The sequence below is a fragment of the Ictalurus punctatus genome, chromosome 14, assembly GCF_001660625.3.
Source record: "Ictalurus punctatus breed USDA103 chromosome 14, Coco_2.0, whole genome shotgun sequence".
In the NCBI taxonomy this organism is placed as follows: domain Eukaryota; kingdom Metazoa; phylum Chordata; class Actinopteri; order Siluriformes; family Ictaluridae; genus Ictalurus; species Ictalurus punctatus.
This window is the reverse complement of record NC_030429.2, coordinates 27,100,665-27,121,211: the sequence shown is the minus strand read 5'-3', so window position 1 is coordinate 27,121,211 and position 20,547 is coordinate 27,100,665. Positions and strand designations below refer to the sequence as shown.

The following is a 20,547-nucleotide window of genomic DNA, read 5'->3' as shown; positions in this document are numbered from 1 at the left end:
GTTATAGAGGGAGTAGTTATAGAGGTTATAGAGGTTATAGAGGGAGTAGTTATAGAGGTTATAGAGGGAGTAGTTATAGAGGTTATAGAGGGAGTAGTTATAGAGGTTATAGAGGGAGTAGTTATAGAGGTTATAGAGGGAGTAGTTATAGAGGTTATAGAGGGAGTAGTTATAGAGGTTATAGAGGGAGTAGTTATAGAGGTTATAGAGGGAGTAGTTATAGAGGTTATAGAGGGAGTAGTTATAGAGGTTATAGAGGGAGTAGTTATAGAGGTTGTAGAGGGAGTAGTTATAGAGGTTGTAGAGGGAGTAGTTATAGAGGTTGTAGAGGGAGTAGTTATAGAGGTTGTAGAGGGAGTAGTTATAGAGGTTGTAGAGGGAGTAGTTATAGAGGTTGTAGAGGGAGTAGTTATAGAGGTTGTAGAGGGAGTAGTTATAGAGGTTGTAGAGGGAGTAGTTATAGAGGTTATAGAGGGAGTAGTTATAGAGGTTATAGAGGTTATAGAGGGAGTAGTTATAGAGGTTATAGAGGGAGTAGTTATAGAGGTTATAGAGGGAGTAGTTATAGAGGTTATAGAGGGAGTAGTTATAGAGGTTATAGAGGGAGTAGTTATAGAGGTTATAGAGGGAGTAGTTATAGAGGTTATAGAGGGAGTAGTTATAGAGGTTATAGAGGGAGTGGTTATAGAGGATATAGAGGGAGTGGTTATAGAGGTTATAGAGGGAGTAGTTATAGAGGTTGTAGAGGGAGTAGTTATAGAGGTTGTAGAGGGAGTAGTTATAGAGGTTATAGAGGGTGTAGTTATAGAGGTTATAGAGGTTATAGAGGGAGTAGTTATAGAGGTTATAGAGGGAGTAGTTATAGAGGTTATAGAGGGAGTGGTTATAGAGGTTATAGAGGGAGTAGTTATAGAGGGAGTAGTTATAGAGGTTATAGAGGGAGTGGTTATAGAGGATATAGAGGGAGTGGTTATAGAGGTTATAGAGGGAGTAGTTATAGAGGTTATAGAGGGAGTAGTTATAGAGGATATAGAGGGAGTGGTTATAGAGGATATAGAGGGAGTGGTTATAGAGGTTATAGAGGGAGTAGTTATAGAGGTTATAGAGGGAGTAGTTATAGAGGTTATAGAGGGAGTAGTTATAGAGGTTATAGAGGGAGTAGTTATAGAGGTTATAGAGGGAGTAGTTATAGAGGTTATAGAGGGAGTAGTTATAGAGGTTATAGAGGGAGTAGTTATAGAGGTTATAGAGGGAGTAGTTATAGAGGATATAGAGGGAGTGGTTATAGAGGTTATAGAGGGAGTAGTTATAGAGGGAGTAGTTATAGAGGTTATAGAGGGAGTGGTTATAGAGGATATAGAGGGAGTGGTTATAGAGGTTATAGAGGGAGTAGTTATAGAGGTTATAGAGGGAGTAGTTATAGAGGATATAGAGGGAGTGGTTATAGAGGATATAGAGGGAGTGGTTATAGAGGTTATAGAGGGAGTGGTTATAGAGGTTATAGAGGGAGTAGTTATAGAGGTTATAGAGGGAGTAGTTATAGAGGTTATAGAGGGAGTAGTTATAGAGGTTATAGAGGGAGTAGTTATAGAGGTTATAGAGGGAGTAGTTATAGAGGTTATAGAGGGAGTAGTTATAGAGGTTATAGAGGGAGTAGTTATAGAGGTTATAGAGGGAGTAGGTATAGAGGTTATAGAGGGAGTAGTTATAGAGGGAGTAGGTTATAGAGGGAGTAGTTATAGAGGTTATAGAGGGAGTAGTTATAGAGGTTATAGAGGGAGTAGTTATAGAGGGAGTAGTTATAGAGGTTATAGAGGGAGTAGTTATAGAGGTTATAGAGGGAGTAGTTATAGAGGTTATAGAGGGAGTAGTTATAGAGGTTATAGAGGGAGTAGTTATAGAGGTTATAGAGGGAGTAGTTATAGAGGTTATAGAGGGAGTAGTTATAGAGGGAGTAGTTATAGAGGTTATAGAGGGAGTAGTTATAGAGGGAGTAGTTATAGAGGTTATAGAGGGAGTAGTTATAGAGGTTATAGAGGGTGTAGTTATAGAGGTTATAGAGGGAGTAGTTATAGAGGTTATAGAGGGAGTAGTTATAAGGGGTGTAAGACTGTAAACACGACGCTCCGCCTTCACCAGTATTCAGCCTCGGTTTCTGCAGTGACGTAGGCATTTCTGGACAAGATCTGATCGAGTGAATTCAGGTAAAACTGTTTTACTATTAAATTCTTATCCAGCTTCTATCGGGTGTTTTATACTTTAGAAAAAGTATCTTTTTGAAGGGTGATACTCAACGTTTAACAAAACAACACGTTTAATAGCTCTAACAGGAGTCTCTTACTGGTTTAATCTGATCTTCTATATACACTGTGGTGTTGTGGCTGTTCCTGTTAAGGGTCACAGAGGATCATCAGTGTGATCCGTATATTTAATTTGGCACAGAGTTTTCACCAGAGTCCTGATTCAACATCTGAACACTTCAACACCTGATCACCTCACAGCACTGAGAGTGGCACTGTAACCCGGCCGCTTCTCCGACAGCGGGATCCTCACCTCTGGACCATGTGTTAGTCTAGATCTGTTTCTTTACAGTGTAGAAACCACATCTTTAAACTTCCACATAGACTGCTACTAAATTTTAATACTGAAAAAAAAAAATCAATATTAAATTTTGTCCGCTCTTAAAATGGGTTATATTATTATTATTAACGCATGAGCGCGCGCAGTGGAGTAAATGCGGGGAATATTACACTCAGTCGGCCGAATGTAATGGAGAGAATTTATTTTATTTTTATCTGGGAAAATAAATGTCATCATTTTAATAAAGTTGTATCTCGAGTATAAATTCCCCGCACAGTTCATCAAAATGAAATGATTATGGTGAAATGATTAAGGTGATGTGTAGATATTATCTTCAGGTCATTTTAAGGCTTGAGTGTGAATGAAGCGAGCTGATAAAATACTGTTAATTAAAATAACACACGACTCTGAATTTAAATAAATAACAATTCACGACCACAAAAATGTAAATTAGACCAAATACATTACTCACAGCGTGTATTTTAACTGGTGCTTATGCGCGTGCATGGAAGTTACAGCCTTCACTATAGTACAAACTGTCATTCATTTCCTGCTTACACAACTGCACTATCTGACCATGTAGTGTTAGCACAGTTATAGAAGACATTTATTTAGAATTCTACTATCCGTGGTCATGAGGACGGGTTCACTTCTGAGTCTGGATCCTGTTTTTCCTCACCACCATCTCCTCTGTCTGCTCATTAAATAAATTCATACATTTAAAATCTATATCCTGAATTTATATATTTCCGTGAAGCTGCTTTGGGACAATGTCCACTGTTAAAAGCGTTATATAAATAAAACTGAATTGAATTGAATATAGTAACAGTAAGCTACGCGTTCTCTCATCCACTCAGCGGTGAAATGGTCAGGATTCACTTCACTATAACTGTGCCATACTGAGATGGTGTATCATACAAAAACTGTGACGTTTTTAAACATATTCTTTTTGTTCTTCTTTACTAAATTGTTCGATACCAATACCATACCACTGTGTAAGACGCAACACTTTAGTCACGACTCACTGGTGCCTGTTTTATCCGTGTAGTTTAGGATGGTCATAAATACAAATTTAATGCAGTGACCTTCTCACATAGAAATAACAGAGGCCTTTGTGCACTCAGATTTCATTTAACACTGGTGATGTCATGAGTAAGAGAAAGAAAACAGACATAAGGCAGGTTTTTACTGGAAGAAAAGACAAGTAAGTTGATTAAATGTCTGTTTTTAATAAGACAATAATACAGTTAGCCTAGTCTGTATTAACATTTAAATGTTGTTAACTTGGGAAAACTAGTGTTGACTAGTGTCTAGTGTAATAACTTCCCAGCAAAGCCAGAGGTGACTGGTAACTAGAGTGAGTAAGTCATTCACACGTGCAATAAATCCAAATCCTTTTTGTTCTTGTACATGGTCTTTCTTTATTTTTTCCAGAAATGATTCAATTACATAGTCCCTCATGAACATGTTTACACCAAGATCCACAAAACGATCAAAAAACTGTGTCTCTCCCCATTCCCAATCACCTGACTTACTACACAGGTGCTTAATTTATCCCCTTGAGTCTACTGCCACTCAGCGGTCAATAATAATATTGCCACAGGAATTGCTCCAACATCTAGTGTGTGTAAATATTGTTTTAAAACAGCTTCTCTGGCTAAGCTTTGGTGTAGTGTAATGTAGTCTAGACTGCCAGGGACACTAGGAATAGTGTGTGTGTGTGTGTGTGTGTGTGTGTGTGTGTGTGTGTGTGTGTGTGTGTGTCTTGTTACATGCTGTTTTTTAATGTAGGCATATTCTACAGAATATACAGTGCTCAAATAGGAAATGCTCATTTTAAATAGGTGGAGTTCATGTGTATATGTTATAAGGGCGTATTTTAATTAGTAAATTTTGAATATATATATATATATATATATATATATATAAGACTTCACTGTACAAATCATTGCCAGTAAACATCCAATGAACTGCATTTCAGCATAAATTGAACATACTGTAAGGACTGTCTGAACGGAAAACTTAACTAGCTGTGCACTGTTTTATACAACATATTCCTTAAAAATATGGGTGCCAATAATTCTCTCATACATAAAAGGAAAAAAGAGAAAGAGGAAGTCAGGAAAATTACGTTTCTCAGGAAAATTTTCAGCAGTTTCTCCAACTGTATCTTTAGAGTATATTCAGTTTGTCAGTAAAACGTGTTTGGAAATATTTGGAAGGTGTTATGAGATAAATTTGACCAATACAGGGTTTTGTTTTTTGTTTTTTATCACAGTGATCACTAGCTGTTTACTTAAGACCTACAGTATTAAGTAGTGCTGGCTCAAATTTAGCCTATTACCCAAAAACACTTCAAATTCAACTTAGATGCCAATACTCACATCTACCTCTGAGCCCAGTTGGAGAGAGAAAAATACACCAGCCGTGAGTGAGAAGAAGCAAGGGTCCAGATTTATTGTTCCGTTCCACCACATGAGATCCACACCGATGAGAATTCTCAGAAGTGATCGGACACCCTGAGCTTAAGCTCCAGTATTTATACTGTATTTACACAGTAAATAACCCATATGTTTCAAGAAGACTATGATCTCACTACCAATAGGGTTAAAAAAGAGCTCATCTACCTTACTATTATGTTCCAGAAAAGGGCTATTTCACTTACACATAGAATCAAAACCAAGGGGTTTTCAAATTACACATAGAATCAAATCCAAGGGATTTTGAGTAACCCAGAGAATCAAAACCAAGGGATTTGAATAACCCAGAGAATCAAAAAGTGGAGAGACAAAACAATCTAGAGTGACCTTGGTCTTACTATTATCTCGGTGGGGGGGGCCCGCTTGACTCAGCTACCCTTATAAACGGCTCCTCATGGTTCTCTCTTAACATTAAGGCCTTCCTTGCGAGCCTGCATTTCTAGTTTATAATTTATTTTCATAACCTAACATACCCATCTGTGCCAACGAGTGATAATCCCAATAATAGAGTAAATGAGGTTGGGATCTAGATATGTAGTTACAGTCCTCTAGTCACTTTTATCCCCCTAATTTTCATTCAAAACAACCTAGTGAATTTGGTTTTATGTGTACAACACTAGTGTTTAGTCTGAATGGTAGACATGCATGTACCCCTTTGTCTCTTATTAACTTATAACTGTACCACACGCAAAATATCACTCAGATCCTTCATACATGACATTTAAATGTCGCTCACTTTGGAGGAATGTGAATATGTATTTAACTTAGTCTAAAATAAAATTTATCATCTATGAACTTTGTTTAAATTTACCACCAAGCTGATACCTTGGCTGAACGCCCAATTGTGAACGGCATAAGATCCGTCCTATAAATGTGTCCATTTCATTTAAACTGTACTTGACCATATTAAGGTTGTGTTACATCTACTCATGTCACAAACCACATTTCCCATCCTGCACTGCGGTCCACGAACATGGCTGGCTGCCATGGACTGCAATTCCCAGATCACACAAACCTGCATCCAGTTCTTAGCTCTCAGTTTTATCGACTTATCAATTCACTTCACAGGTTGTGCAGTATATCTTCCCTTCCTCGAGTTTGTGACCACTGCTTTGTATCATTTAAATATTGTAACTCGTATACTTTGTATGACATATCCATAGCACACCGTATAGCACATATGTGTGTGTATATATATATATATATATATATATATATATATATATATATATATATATATATATATATATATATATATATATATATATATATATATATATATATATATATATATATATATATATACACACACACACATACACATACATATACACACACACACATATATATTTGCATAACTACTCTATTCTATTCACCAATCTACGGTTCAGAAGAGAAACAAATCACTTCAAACTACACTGTTGTAAAGGGACTGTAATTAAACTAACTCCCAAACTCATATCAGCACAACATGTCGGTAACAGGAACCATTATGCAAGGCTGTCCAATCCAGATACTCGTACTCCACATTAACTACACACATTAAGTAATCATCACCTTATTCTAATGTTAAGGACTCAGATATCACATCTGTTACAGGCGTACAACACCTTACAGAGAGTTTAGAATGTGCAGACTACTACTGTCATCTGATCTTTACTAATTACTCATCACTGGACATATACACAGAGAAAACATGCAGAAATTATTCATCATTATGCAACATGAATACCACACGCCAGAAGAATTCACACTTACACTGCTTAACAATGTATAGACACGTACGCGTATAGGAATCACAGATACATGAAGTAGTTATGGTTACTCCAGCTCTTGTTAGCGAGTCAGTTCATGAAGGTACAGCGCTCTCTAAAACCAAATGTTTAGGCTCAACATTATCTCAACAGGGAGGATGTGACCTAGCCTGATACGGACCACATTGTGATCAGCCAGAGTCTGTTACCTCGGGTCGGTTTTACTTTTCAGGGTTTTTTATTAATATCACTCAAAACGAACAGGTTCACATGTCAGCTGATCAATTTTATCATTAGTCAGGCAAAGATGTCGATATGCCTGTGCAGAAGAATCTATGTGGCACAACACACAAACTATTATTAAAGTTCTCTCCGGACTGATAACATCAAAAATACTGATTGATTTAAATTTTTACAGGAATATGTTTACGCTCATATATATATATATATATATATATATATATATATATATATATATATATATATATATATATATATATATATATATATATAGAGAGAGAGAGAGAGAGAGAGAGAGAGAGAGAGAGAGAGAGAGAGAGAGAGAGAGAGAGAGTCACCTTGACTTTAATGTAGACTGTGAGATAACTAAAAGATTGGAAAAAGGGGAAGAAAAAGAAATCTCTCGCACGCGCTCTCTCCCTCTCTCACGCGCTCTGTGTTTTAGATAACCGTCATCATGGAGCTCAAAACAATTTCATTCAGTTTCCAAACAGGGAAACACACGGAATTCAAATTAAAATGAAAAGAATGATTTGGAGCTCCAGCACGCATGCTTTTGACCAGCCACAATCTATATATGGAAATAAATATGGAACTGTATACAATCCGCTCAACACGGTCTTAATCCAGTCTGGTGTCATGCCAGGAGACTGAGGAGTTACCCCATAACTTGGAACACGCACAGTAACACCATAATACTAAACAAACAATAAACACACCTAAAATTCAGGTGAACCACACAGACAGTTTTGCAAAACACCAATCATTTTTGAGTTCTGACAACTTTAAATTAATTTCAAGCAACGAACTACACTGAGTTGGAGATATCACCTTTACCTCTACAGTCAAATGTATTCAATTAAAACTCATTTAATAATCTGTATAATAAACACAAGTTTTTAACTTGATTACTCATAAAAATCATGTTGTTCCAACTAGTTTTTCCACATAATTTAAAAGGAATTTAAGTGTTATGTACTTAATTACCATAATTGTGAACACAATTTTTTATAACTTACTAACTTCAAGTTGTATAACAATAGTTACTAAAATGCTACAAATATTATACCTAACATCTTTGCAGGGATTTATAGACAAGGCACTGAATGAAACGAGCCATATAGACAAATTATTATTATTATTATTATTATCATTATTATTATTATCTCCCTGCTCACACATCATAAAAGAGAAACCCTTTATTATAACTTTATTTATGGAATATAAATGAAAGGTCCAAATGGACTTTCTCCTCCACATTTGGAGCGTCTGACTCATTCATTTCTCAACAATGGCTTCTGGGGCCTGAAAATGCACACTTTTTTCTGCCTTCAGTCTTCCTTTTTCCCTGGATCACACAATCTGGGAATATGTTTTTATATATTACAGGTCTAGAAGTTCTGATTTACACAACGGGCAATCAGGCAGATGTCTAAATATTTACAATGTTCGTGCATGCTCCCCCATTTTTAAAACACTCATACAGCAGTTATTGATACCAAATTAATTATACACACAGTCACACCCGACTCACCGAAAGTATGTACCGGATTCAAAAAATAAAAAAATTAAATAAAATCTCACACTGTTCTGTGTTACTCAGCTCAATCTGAAGTGCGCACACACACACACACACATTTTTCTTCTTTTCCTTTTTTTCTTTCCTTTCCACACAGACGGCAGGCCTGCTTGCGCAGATAAGAACAGACAGGAACACACACATACCCCCCTTTCTATCAAAAACGCCGGCAAGCTCACATACACACCTTGTATTCCACACTATTACACCTATTTATTTTATTCCATGAGGTTTCAGGGTATAACGCACCTCCACACCAACCCCGTATGTATGATGCTTACAGTCATATAAATTAAATCCAACTTTCCCCGAAACTAATTTTTAAAGCTTATCCAACACACATATCTCTTTATGTATGGAGCTCATGTTCAGAGCACTGATAAATACATTTTTCCCTGTCTCCAAAACTTACACGCTCTCACACAGCACTCCTATTATAAGCACATATATTATCAGCACACACGTTTGTTATTACACATTCCATTCATACCCTGGGCGCGCTTTATTGCGCAACCCGGATCTGGGCCCAGGATTTATTCCCCTCTCTATCTCAGAACTGGAATCTTTCACCAGTTGTATTAGGGGTCCCCACTAAGCAATCGCCACACTTTCAGTAGCTGGTATCTGGGGTTCGAGGCCTCATTTTCCACCTGCCTTCTATCTCAGCCCTGGAGTCTTTTTTTTTTTTTCCTCCAGCGGTATTGCAGGACTTTCACTCACACAACACATATACCATTTCCTTACACAGTCTTATGAACCTTATACAATTACAAAATTACAATCTTCTACAATCTACACTTCTCTTACCTCTTCTCACTCACTCAAGGTTCTTTTGGAGACCAGGGGGCTTCCCAATCGTAACAACAGACCACTAAAACAGAGCTTTGAAATAACAGGCGTCTGCAATGCCTTCTTCCTACACGGCCTATCTGTTGCTTAGAGAGCGAAGTCCCACGGGAGAGATTCCAGACATATAGAACTTAGCCCAGTCCCATCTGGGGTGCCAAATGCTGGCTCAAATTTAGCCTATTACCCAAAAACACTTCAAATTCAACTTAGATGCCAATACTCACATCTACCTCTGAGCCCAGATGGAGATAGAAAAAATACACCAGCCGTGAGTGAGAAGAAGCAAGGGTCCAGATTTATTGTTCCGTTCCACCACACGAGATCCACACCGATGAGAATTCTCAGAAGTGATCGGACACCCTGAGCTCAAGCTCCAGTATTTCTACTGTATTTACACAGTAAATAACCCATATGTTTCAAGAAGACTATGATATCAATACCAATAGGGTTAAAAAAGAGCTCATCTACCTTACTATTATGTTCCAGAAAAGGGCTATTCCACTTACACATAGAATCAAAACCAAGGGGTTTTCAAATTACACATAGAATCAAACCCAAGGGATTTGAGTAACCCAGAGAACCCGGGGGGGGGGGGGGGACGACGATTCAGCTACCCTTATAAATGGCTCCTCATAGTTCTCTCTTAACATTAAGGCCTTCCTTGCGAGCCTGCATTTCTAGTTTATAATTTATTTTCATATTTGCTCTATCTCTATTTTATATATAGTTATACTGCTTGAAAAACGGTTTACTGTACTTCCTACTTCATAATATCATTATACTACCCTTCTACTGTCCTCCATATCCTATTATTCTGTTTCTTATAAAGAGAATTCTATTATTATAAGATATTACCTTAATACTCTATTTTATTATTCTTATAAAGTTATAATGTTATGTGTGTGTGTGTGTGTGTGTGAGAGAGAGAGAGAGAGAGAGAGAGAGAGAGAAAGAGAGAGAGTGTGTGTGTGTTATGTCTACATGCCCGCCCTTGACTGTACGAGAGTGTGTGTGTGTGTGTGTGTGTGTGTGTGGTGTGTTAGCGCTCCTCAGCTCATATACTTGTTTTTGACTTTTTGACTAATAAACCATAGTGTATTACTCTTAAAGATCTAAGATCTTTAAAGTGTGAATCCAATGCAATATTCAATATTTGTCAATATCCGCCTCACACCGCTTCTGTGTGTCTTGGTGCCCGTCTTTTCTTCTTCTCCCCTTTACTGGATACTAGGTTTCCCTCATGTTTATTTTATGACATTTTTATCCACAACATTTGGAGAGGTTTTTTGTTTGTTTATTTTCATTATTATTTAAAAATATTATTATTATTATTATTATTATTATTATTATTATTATTATTATTATTATTATTATTATACTACTGACGGCAGTGGTAGCTAAGTGGTTAAGATGTTGGACTCCTGAAAGTCATGAGTTCAGAAATCCGCACTGCCACTGCTGGGCCCTTGAGCGAGGCCCTTAACCCTCAACTGCTCAGCTGTATAAATGAGATAAATGTAAGTTGCTCTGGATAAGGGTGTCTGCCAAATGGTATTATTACTTAAACAGTTGTTTACTGTAGAGAAAATAGTTATTACTATTAACTGTATTTTGTTGTTCATACTGTAAGATTAAATATATTAGCTATAAATGTGAAACCTAATTAGAACCTCAAATAATTATTCATAGCATCAGTTACAATGGTGTGTGTATATGTTTGTGTGTGTGTGTATATATATATGAGAGAGAGAGAGAGGGAGAGATTATTATTATATATTTAGATATATAGATTATATATATAAATTAAATTTGATGTGTTTGATGTTGAAGGATATTTGCTGCGTGCTCCATAGGGGAAAACTTGAGAAAAGCCCATTGGAGGAGATGATGGTGATTATCATGTGAAAGTATTGATGTATTTGACGCTGTGGAACTGGTGGTGATTTACAAGGATATGACTTTATCTGTCCTATTGGAATCTGAAATTTAATATTACAGTATATTGTATAAGTAATATAGCATAAATAAATAAAAAGAGAAATGATTGATATAAACCAATAAGCACTCTGTTACCTTTTTGATATTCAAATATATTTCTTTTTTCACACCTTCCTTTCCTTGTTTTAGAAAATGTTCACACGCTCCTCCAGACACTCTCGGGGCATCATGACCTCCTTTTATTCCATCTGCATCGTCTTGGGTACCGTGTGTGTGAGTAAGTAACTTTTTGTTATAAAATAGATGAAATAAAGCTCTTAACATAAGATCATTGTCTAAAAGGTGAGAAAGTAATCTAGATTTTAATTTTCCCATCTCAGACCCCCTCTCTGCAGAATCTGAGCTCCCTGTATCTGGACATGTGGGGTCTACAGCTGTCCTGCCGTGTAAACTGCAGACTGAAGACACTGAAAAACCGCATATTATCTGGCAGATCAAATCTGTGACTGTGTTTGAGCGACGCGGTGAGGAGACCTATCAGGGTGAGGGATATGAGGGGCGTGTGGACGTTCCTGAGGAAGAGCTGCGTAAGGGGAACTGTTCCTTGGTGTTGTGCAATCTGAAACTTACTGATGCAGCTGTCTACAGGAGCGCCAAGACAGTGAGTCGCACCAAGAGATCTGTCGAGACAGAAACAGTAGAGATCGGCCATGTTTATCTCTCAGTCGATGGTAAGTGAGTGAGTCTCAGTAGATCACACACTGACCATCACACACATCAGAAATCAAAGCTGGACATGAGGGAGAATTGGAAAGGCACTAAGCTTACTGTATAACAAAAGCGGTTCATATGGGGCAATTTAATGATCTCAGTGTTTTAACTACTAGTTGAGGACTTCTGCACTGAACAGCTAATTACAAAGCTCTTTATGTGTGTGTGTTAGATTGAGCCAGGAGAACACACAACACCTGTCCATCTTTTTGTTTCATCACACACTTGTAGAAGCATCACAACTTTACATCTAAATCATTTTCATTACACGAATGTGCAGTAGATTTTTAAATCAGAACGTCTTTACCCCAGACAGCAGGAACAGTGGAGCTGAAATCATTCTCTTGGTTATTTGTACAATGTATTACCTATGAAATACTATTTAAGTGATATTCATTGTCCAAATATTCAGTTGACATTATTCTAAAATATTTGATCATTTATTATAATCACATATTATAGTGTTACTAATATGAAAGCTTTTATTTTAGTGGAGAGGGTGAGTTAATAAGGCATGTTAAAACAGTACTGGAGTTAAAGGTAAGACTGAGAATGTAAACACTGAGCTACATTAGTAGTGACCTGACCTACATGTGTCCCTGATCTACAGGTACAAAGTAAAACACTTTAGCATCATTGAGAAGAGTTCACACAGAAGAGCTGTGATTGTACCAAGATGATCAAATGTTTTTTCTCTTACAGAAAAACAGAAAGAAGAGCGTAAAGCTGAAAAGGAAGTTCCCAGAGGTGAGATATACTTGTGTATTTAATTATCTGTAAAGCAGATTTAATTTCTTATACAACCAGTAACATTCATTCCATTTATTTCAGTCTGTTAAGTTCACTGGGCATTTTTACTCCCTAATGAATTCTGTCCTTCATTTTTTTGTTATTTTTGTTTTTAATTTTCTAACTTGGTGTCATGAATCGTGAACGGAGGCAGAAGCAATTGCGGTTAAGAGCTTTATTAAAGAGAGATATGCGGATAAATACAAATCGTAAAACAGAGACATAATCAGAAACAGTCACTGGGTCGGGCGATCGTCAAACAGGCATAAACGGGGCGAGGCAGAAATCGAAGTCGCAGTCACTGGAAACGGGTTCAAAACAGGAAACAGGAAACATGAAACTATGACTGGGAACTGGGAGCGGAAAACACCAGCGTGGTCTAAGAGAACTAATCTAACGTTAAACTAAATTAATCTATCGAGGTACGTAACGTTAACTATCTACTATCGAACTATAATACTCCGTGAAGTGTACTGGGAGGCGAGGGGTATATATCCCGAACATAATCAGTGTTAAGTGCTGACAGCTGAAAACAGTGAAGAGACACCCTCAAACAACAACCAATGACAGAACAGGGAGGAGACAGAACAGAAACAAAACAAACGCACGTGTCCACAGTAAACAATGTCACAGTTATCAACATTCGCTCCGGCTCTCCAAGCGCGCTGCAAGCTGCAGCTCTGTCTAAAGGGGAGAGCGTGACACTTGGTTAATTATAATACATGGCCAAACTTATGTGGCCGGACCATTACACCCATATGTGGTTCTGACTTTAAATTAGTGTGGAGCTGCAGCATCCCAACCATTGAAGCGCAGCAGCAGAAAACCACGCCACTCACTTCAGACTGTAATGGAAGTTCGCATCAGTGCAGTTTTGAGTGTGTAATGGGAGTGTAATATTGTAGTAACATGCTTTCTGTTAGATATCTTCAAATCTCAGATTATGTCTTTCAGACCTCCCTCAGCCCTTTCAGACTTATATTTCACTTTAACTCTTAGTTCTGTGCTATGAGCAAGAAAGTGTGATTTACCACAGAGTATTCAGGTGCCTTGAGAGTCCAAATGAACACACACTGACACACATGCTGTGCCTTTAGACTTCTGGTTTATGCATGCAAAACAGGAGTATTTATATACATTGATAAGCAGTAGTGTGTAGGCGGGTTTCTACTTGTACAGGTACCAGACAGATAGACCAAACACACAGCACACTACGAAAATAAGTCTTTTCTAGATACAGAAAATACATGTGTCATCTATAATAAAGATTGCAGGTGATCAGCTTATTCAAAGAAGTAATTAAATGAATACATTCATCATAGCTATTTGATAGCAGAGACACATAAATAGAAATTATAACCCAGTATTCTGCGTATCTAAGGTGTCTTAATAGCAGTTCATAATATAAGAGCGTACATGATATAAGAGAATTTCCTTTCACTTTCCGTATCCACAAATAACACAACACACCAGTTACTAGTAACTAGTACAGTGATGGTTAAAAGTTGGTATTTATTTCTAGTTCTTACTAAATATTAATTTATAATCATTATAATAATATTTATAGAAAAACTTTATATTAAAAATGTTCATTTTGGAAGCACTGGTGTAATAAGCAGATTTTTTGGGTGTAAGAGACTAAAATGGTGTAAAGTTTAAAAAGTACACTATAATGTCTAATTGTTTGATATTACTCAACATTAAATGATATTCATATTATGATATTTTAACTGGAAAAGTTACATTTATGGGTAATTTTAATATGGTAATATGTCACTGCTACAGTTACTGATTATTATTGAGAACACTTTAGAAAATTAATGTGTTGTTTGTAAACAAGTACAAACCAGTTTTGCCATCCCATTACCTACTTATTACTTATTATTTAAAACAACAACAAAAAACATGTTCTCGAGTTTATAATCTTATAATTCTGGTATCCCTGTAGTATTATTTACTCAAAACATGAAACACTGGGTTATTAACAATTAATAATTATGAGAGCATCTGTAATAGCACTCTAGTTATTTCCATGATAACAGATGTTAAGTGTTCATTTTGTTACAATAGAGAAAAAATATTTTTGCTCATAAATAAAACATCCGTATTTCCATTATTGGAAAAATGGACAAAATGTGATGTGTAATGTTTAACTGTGTTGTGATTTCATAAATGTGATTATACAGTACATAAAGACATTTGTTGAATATGTCATATAATTGTGATTATAGGTGGGGAGACTGTTAGGATAAACAACAGCTGTAGTAGTTTTTGCTCGACCTGTATTTTATAACACAATTGTTCATCTGATCTTTCCTTCCTTTAGCTGGGTTTTGGACAGGAGTAAGAGTAGGAGCAGCTGGGACTATTGCAGTGATTGGAGTGATTGTTGCTGTGGTGTACTGGTGTATAAGAAGGAGAAACCGTGAGTAGCACCGTATGATTAGAGGAGGACGCTGTGTTTACCACAAAGCTGTTACATGGTGTTTAATTCTTTAGCAGAATTAAACCAGAGGGCTGCTACACAAGCTAAATTAAACATAACTTTTGTCACTTTGACAGTTTTTAATGATGTTTAAATTTTTGTACAAGACTGGTGTGATTTATTCTCACAAAGAAATCCATGTAAATGTTTACAAGGAATAAAATGACAGCTTCTGCATTGCTTTCACATTCAGATCATTTTCACAGTAAATTAACTAGACTTAACCCATTATTAAGATTCTGAAGTGAGTTCACTTGGAATTTTTTTTCTGCAGAAAACCGCAGAAACCCTGATCCTCCACACACCACCTCCCCGGCTAATACACAAATAAATCTTGCAAACACAAGTCCAGGTGAGAATCATTGCTGTTTTAACCCTTGTAAATCTTCTTTAACCACTAAACTTAACTTTATGTTTCAGATGAAAATCCTAATGATCAAGGAGAAGATCTGCTGAACACATGACAGGATGATCAAGGTGAGTATCAGATGGAAACACTAATCCACAAGATGTTATCTGAAAGTGCTTTTTAACCCAAACAGCATCATCCTCAATAACTATCTAATTCATCCTTGTTTTCTTTTTAGCCCTAAACTTGAGGATGTATTTGTTTTCATTTCTATTTTAACAAACATTATAATAAATGACACTGCAATTAGAAAAAGTTGTTCTGCACCTGATGACAGCTGTAAACTGTCTCCTTACTCACTTTATCTCTTGTCTTGATCTGGCCTTGTTACACCCCCTGAACCTACTTGTGTTCACTAACACAGAAACCTGATAATTACATGAATGTGACGAGACCCATGTTACTGAAGAGATTATTGACAGAATTGGTGTGGACCCTCTGAACAGTGTGTGGTCACATTCAGAGCTATAAAGAAGCGTTTCCTGTGCTACTCTCTTTATGTGACTGCACTGCTAAAAGGGGTATCCTCAGCATCATGTGAAAGTCTTTACTTGACTTGTTCTTCTTTTCATTTAAGTTCTACTCATACTCACTATAAAGAATGGGAGATCATTTATTGGTGCCTTTTGACGTTAGGTCTTTAACCAACATTTTATTCCCCCTAACAAACTCTCCACAGCGGTTACTAATGACATTTACAATATTAGGCATGATGTTAACACGCACACCAGGTACTTATTTACATATTAGTGTAATTCCCAAAGCTTACACAGTCCCCTCCGAAAGTACTGAAGAGACAAATTCTTTTGTTTTTGCTTTACACCGAATGGTAGGATTATGCCAAAATCGGCACTGAACTACGTTTTTTGTTCTACAGAGACACCTCACCCATTGTCTAGCGTCTGTCTTCCCTTGCTGTTCATTGCTTTAGTTATGTACGTTTTTGCCTTGAAGTCCCAATTCATGTTTTAGTGTTTCTAAGCTACATTTGTATTGTTTGTTTTTTCACTAAACTACAATCTGCACTTGCATCCGTCTCCACCACTGTTACATCAAACAATTATATTTACAGTGTATAGAACTTTTAAGATTAGACACGTCACAAAGCAGCTTTACAGAAATCCAGATATATTTTTTTTATTAAAATTGATTTCTTTTGTTTTGAGATCATTTCTATCTGGATTTACAGAAATAACAAAATTAAAATTAAATTAAATTAAATTAATATCTAAATTGATAAATGTATCCCTAATGAGCGAGCCAGAGATGACAGTGGTGAGTAAAAACTCAACAAAAATATAATGAAAAAACCTTGAGAGGAACCGGACTCAAAAGTGAACCCATCCTCATCTGGGTGACACCAGTGCAATCGAAAAGTTCAGTAGTGTAACCAGGAAATCATGAGCTTGTGAGAAACTTGAGTTATTTCTGTATTCATTATAATCTTAAATTTAAGTCTATTGTATCAAACTGAAGATATTACCTGTTCAGTGATGGAGACTTGAGTGTAAACTGTTGTTAGCAATTGCAGTCCTAAGGCTATCCAAGCAAGAACAACCACAAACATCTTCATGGTTTTTAAGTGGTACCATCCTCAGTAATCTCACGGTGATCTTTAGGCTGTTCATGAGGTTCCATCCTCAGCATCAGTGAGTGATTTTCAGGTGATAAGAATTCCAAACAGAAGAACAGAACACTGGCTGCATTCGCTGCGTGCATTAGAATGAAATTATTAACATGTAAACTTTGCCAGTCCTAATAAAATTATAATAAACCTTTAATGCATCTTATCGCTCTGCATCACATCACTTCTCCAGAGATTTACATTAAGTACAACATATTGTAATGATTCACTGTCTGCTTTTAAACATGTCTTCTATATTATTTTTACATCCGATTCAAATATACAGTGAATCATCTTGAGGGGAAAAAAGAAATACATTCCTTCACTGATGGGTTTAATCCTGATCAATTAAAGACACATTCGAGTGGTGTAGAATGTATTCAGTAAAATAACATGGAATTTATAGTTGTGCATCCTTTTGTTTCAGGTTCTGTGCTTTTGGAGATGGGTGGTACCCGACCCAGTCCGGTTTCCTCTCACCTCCCAAAAACATGGCAGTAGGGGGACTGGCTGTGCTACATTGACCCTATGTGACATTGACCCTACATGTGAATAAGTGTGTGAATTGTACCCTCTGAAGGACCAGTATCCCACCGATGGTGTATTCCCACCTCACGCACAGTGCCCCCTCTTAAATGACTCAGAAAGTTTCTAAAGGCTTTATGATTGGTCCATTTCTATAGTTTTAACTCACGCTGTGCTGGATCCTACGACACGCCCATCAACTCCTAATCATGATGACACTGATGACAGTCACTGCATTCCCCAACAGAACTCCTTCATTTCCCGCTTTCAGAATCATTTCTTTACAATGTCACATTTGACAGGGCCTGTCGCACAACATTGTTTTCCTCCTCAGCACGGAAACTCCACATGGATCTGCCTCTCTCTGGCTCAGTTTTATTTAAGTGGTGGTGATTATGTTACCCTGTGTACTCACTCACACAGAGATTCATTCTAGGCCCTTTACTCATTTATAATCTTCATCACTCTTTTCCCTGGTCAGGGGTGTGGTTGAGCTTTATCAATGTATATGGCAAAGATGCACCCTAGTGGAGATACCAGTCTATTGCAGGGCATTATCATAGGGTGCATGTGGTTCCCCTACATGATATAATTATTAAATACAAATCTGCTTTTTATTTTCATACAGACTTTTCATTTTTTGTATTTTTTTTTCCTGGCATGTCAACTACAGTTGTTATGTGCTGTTCTTCACAATATCTTTCCTACAATGTTTTATCGGTACTCTTCTGCAGAGCTTTATCATTGGAATTCATCATCGTGCCTGGCAGACGGAGTTTACAAAACCTGTGTGGCACTGGGAATTGCTCGTCACCCACGCTATGTTCATCGCTGCTCATGAGGGAAACTTTTTACTTCCAGTCTCCCTGATACCTCTGTTGATGAGCAAATATTGGCCATCTGGTCTCCTTTTAGCCATTTACGTGCTAGATCATGTGCTGGAAATGGCGGCGCTGGAATATTCACCAACACACACCACGTCAGTCCCAGTGTGGATTACGGACCTTCCTGTTAAATTTGCTTTAATAAATGCTAGGTCTTTGTCCAACACATCACTTATTTTAAACGAGTTCTTCACCACTCGTGCGAGGGAGACCTGGTGACGCTCCTGCCCTGAAGGATCTTCCTCCTTTAGATTGTTTGTTTTTTAATTCTCCAAGAGCTGTAGGTCGTGGAGGTGGAACACCAACAATTTTTACGAACTGTTTTAATGGTGCAGCTTTCCAAGGTTGATTTTCCTCCCTCCTTTCTATGTGCGCTAGTTTGCAGACCAGCTCAATTTAACAAGGACTTTAAATCGATGTGGAAATCCTTATTAAACAGTTTGTTGTTCGTTCTTAAAGCTTTGCATGGACTTGCTCCTCAGTACATACGTGATCTCCTTACCCCGAATACTGCCTTAAGATCCCTTTGATCATCCAGTCAAGTATTCTTTTCATTTACTTGTTCATGAGGTTAAAGGTGACCGGGTTTTCTCAGTAGCTGCTCCCAGGATCTGGAATAATCCCCTTTTTCATATTAGATCTTCACCCTCTATTGCTATGTTCAAATCTTGTTTTAAGGCCCACTTTTATACTTTTATCTTTTAATTCAGTCTTAGGGTGTAAAACTTTCTTTTGTCCACCGGTATTTGGTATTATTAAATGTTTGTGAATCTATTTTATACTATTTGTACATCACTTTGATTTCAATTTCTGTTGTAAATGTGCTTTATAAATAAATTAATCCTCCAATAACAATCCTACATTCATACATAATGACATCTAATACCAACGGACTGCAGAGTTTACAGCCTACAGGTAACTGTTACTTTCTCATGAGGGTGAGGGAAGGAAAAATGCTAATTACATTATTGGGTTTTGGAAAGAATTTGCACCGTGGATCTGTTCCCATTTTGTCTTTTGTTGTTGACCTGATCTGTTGTTGTTTGTTTTGTTTTTTTTTTACCTTTGTCCTGTCTAGTTTACCCAGTTTGCTGATCACCTGACATTTTTACCTTTTTTAACCTGGACTCTGTCTTACAATTTGGAATCGTTGCCTGTTTTTTTGTATTTTCTTTCTCATTTTTTTTTTTTGTTTGTTTTTTTTGTTACAACACTTTCGGACCTTCACATTGTGACAGGGCCCTATTCAGTGTTTTAATGTAGATATTTAAATTTTCAGAATACTTTATTTAGCATTAATGATTAAAAATATTTTGCGTCTTTGGGGGGCCCTTGGCTTCAAGGAGATTGCCTTCCTTTGCCTAGTGCTTGAGTTTTGAACAAGCAGGATAAACAGGGTGTCAGGTTCTACAGGGTTTTGTGATTTCCATAAACACCTGCATATCCACATGCTCATGTACAAATAAATCATTCACTGCACAAATATGACTCAGATTTCCCTTTATTTACTTTGCAGATGATTAAAGCAGCTTACACACAAGACACAATCAAATTCAACCCAAACACAGATTGGAGCTGTAGTAGCACCTCAGCTGATCTGCTTCTTGTGGCAGTCCTAAGTGGAGGGAAAGATTTATACA

General features: G+C 37.0%; 1 protein-coding gene across 29 annotated transcripts in view; it reads left to right on the top strand.

The window, feature by feature from the left end:
• Window positions 1-20,547, top strand: part of LOC108274794 (uncharacterized) — a 588,939-nt gene that overhangs the window by 460,768 nt on the left and 107,624 nt on the right. For 12 of the 29 annotated variants that reach the window (XM_053685830.1, XM_053685834.1, XM_053685835.1 and 9 more), the window contains exon 11: window positions 11,816-12,151. The exons of 9 other annotated variants lie outside the window; for them this stretch is intronic. In XM_053685830.1, the coding sequence (XP_053541805.1) occupies window positions 11,816-12,151 (336 nt within the window). Of the gene's footprint in view, window positions 1-11,815; window positions 12,152-12,893; window positions 12,939-15,306; window positions 15,406-15,739; window positions 15,818-15,885; window positions 15,943-17,925; window positions 18,647-20,547 lie in introns of those variants that run through there. 8 more of the 29 variants (XM_053685848.1, XM_053685858.1, XM_053685841.1 and 5 more) reach the window with 7 other exon arrangements.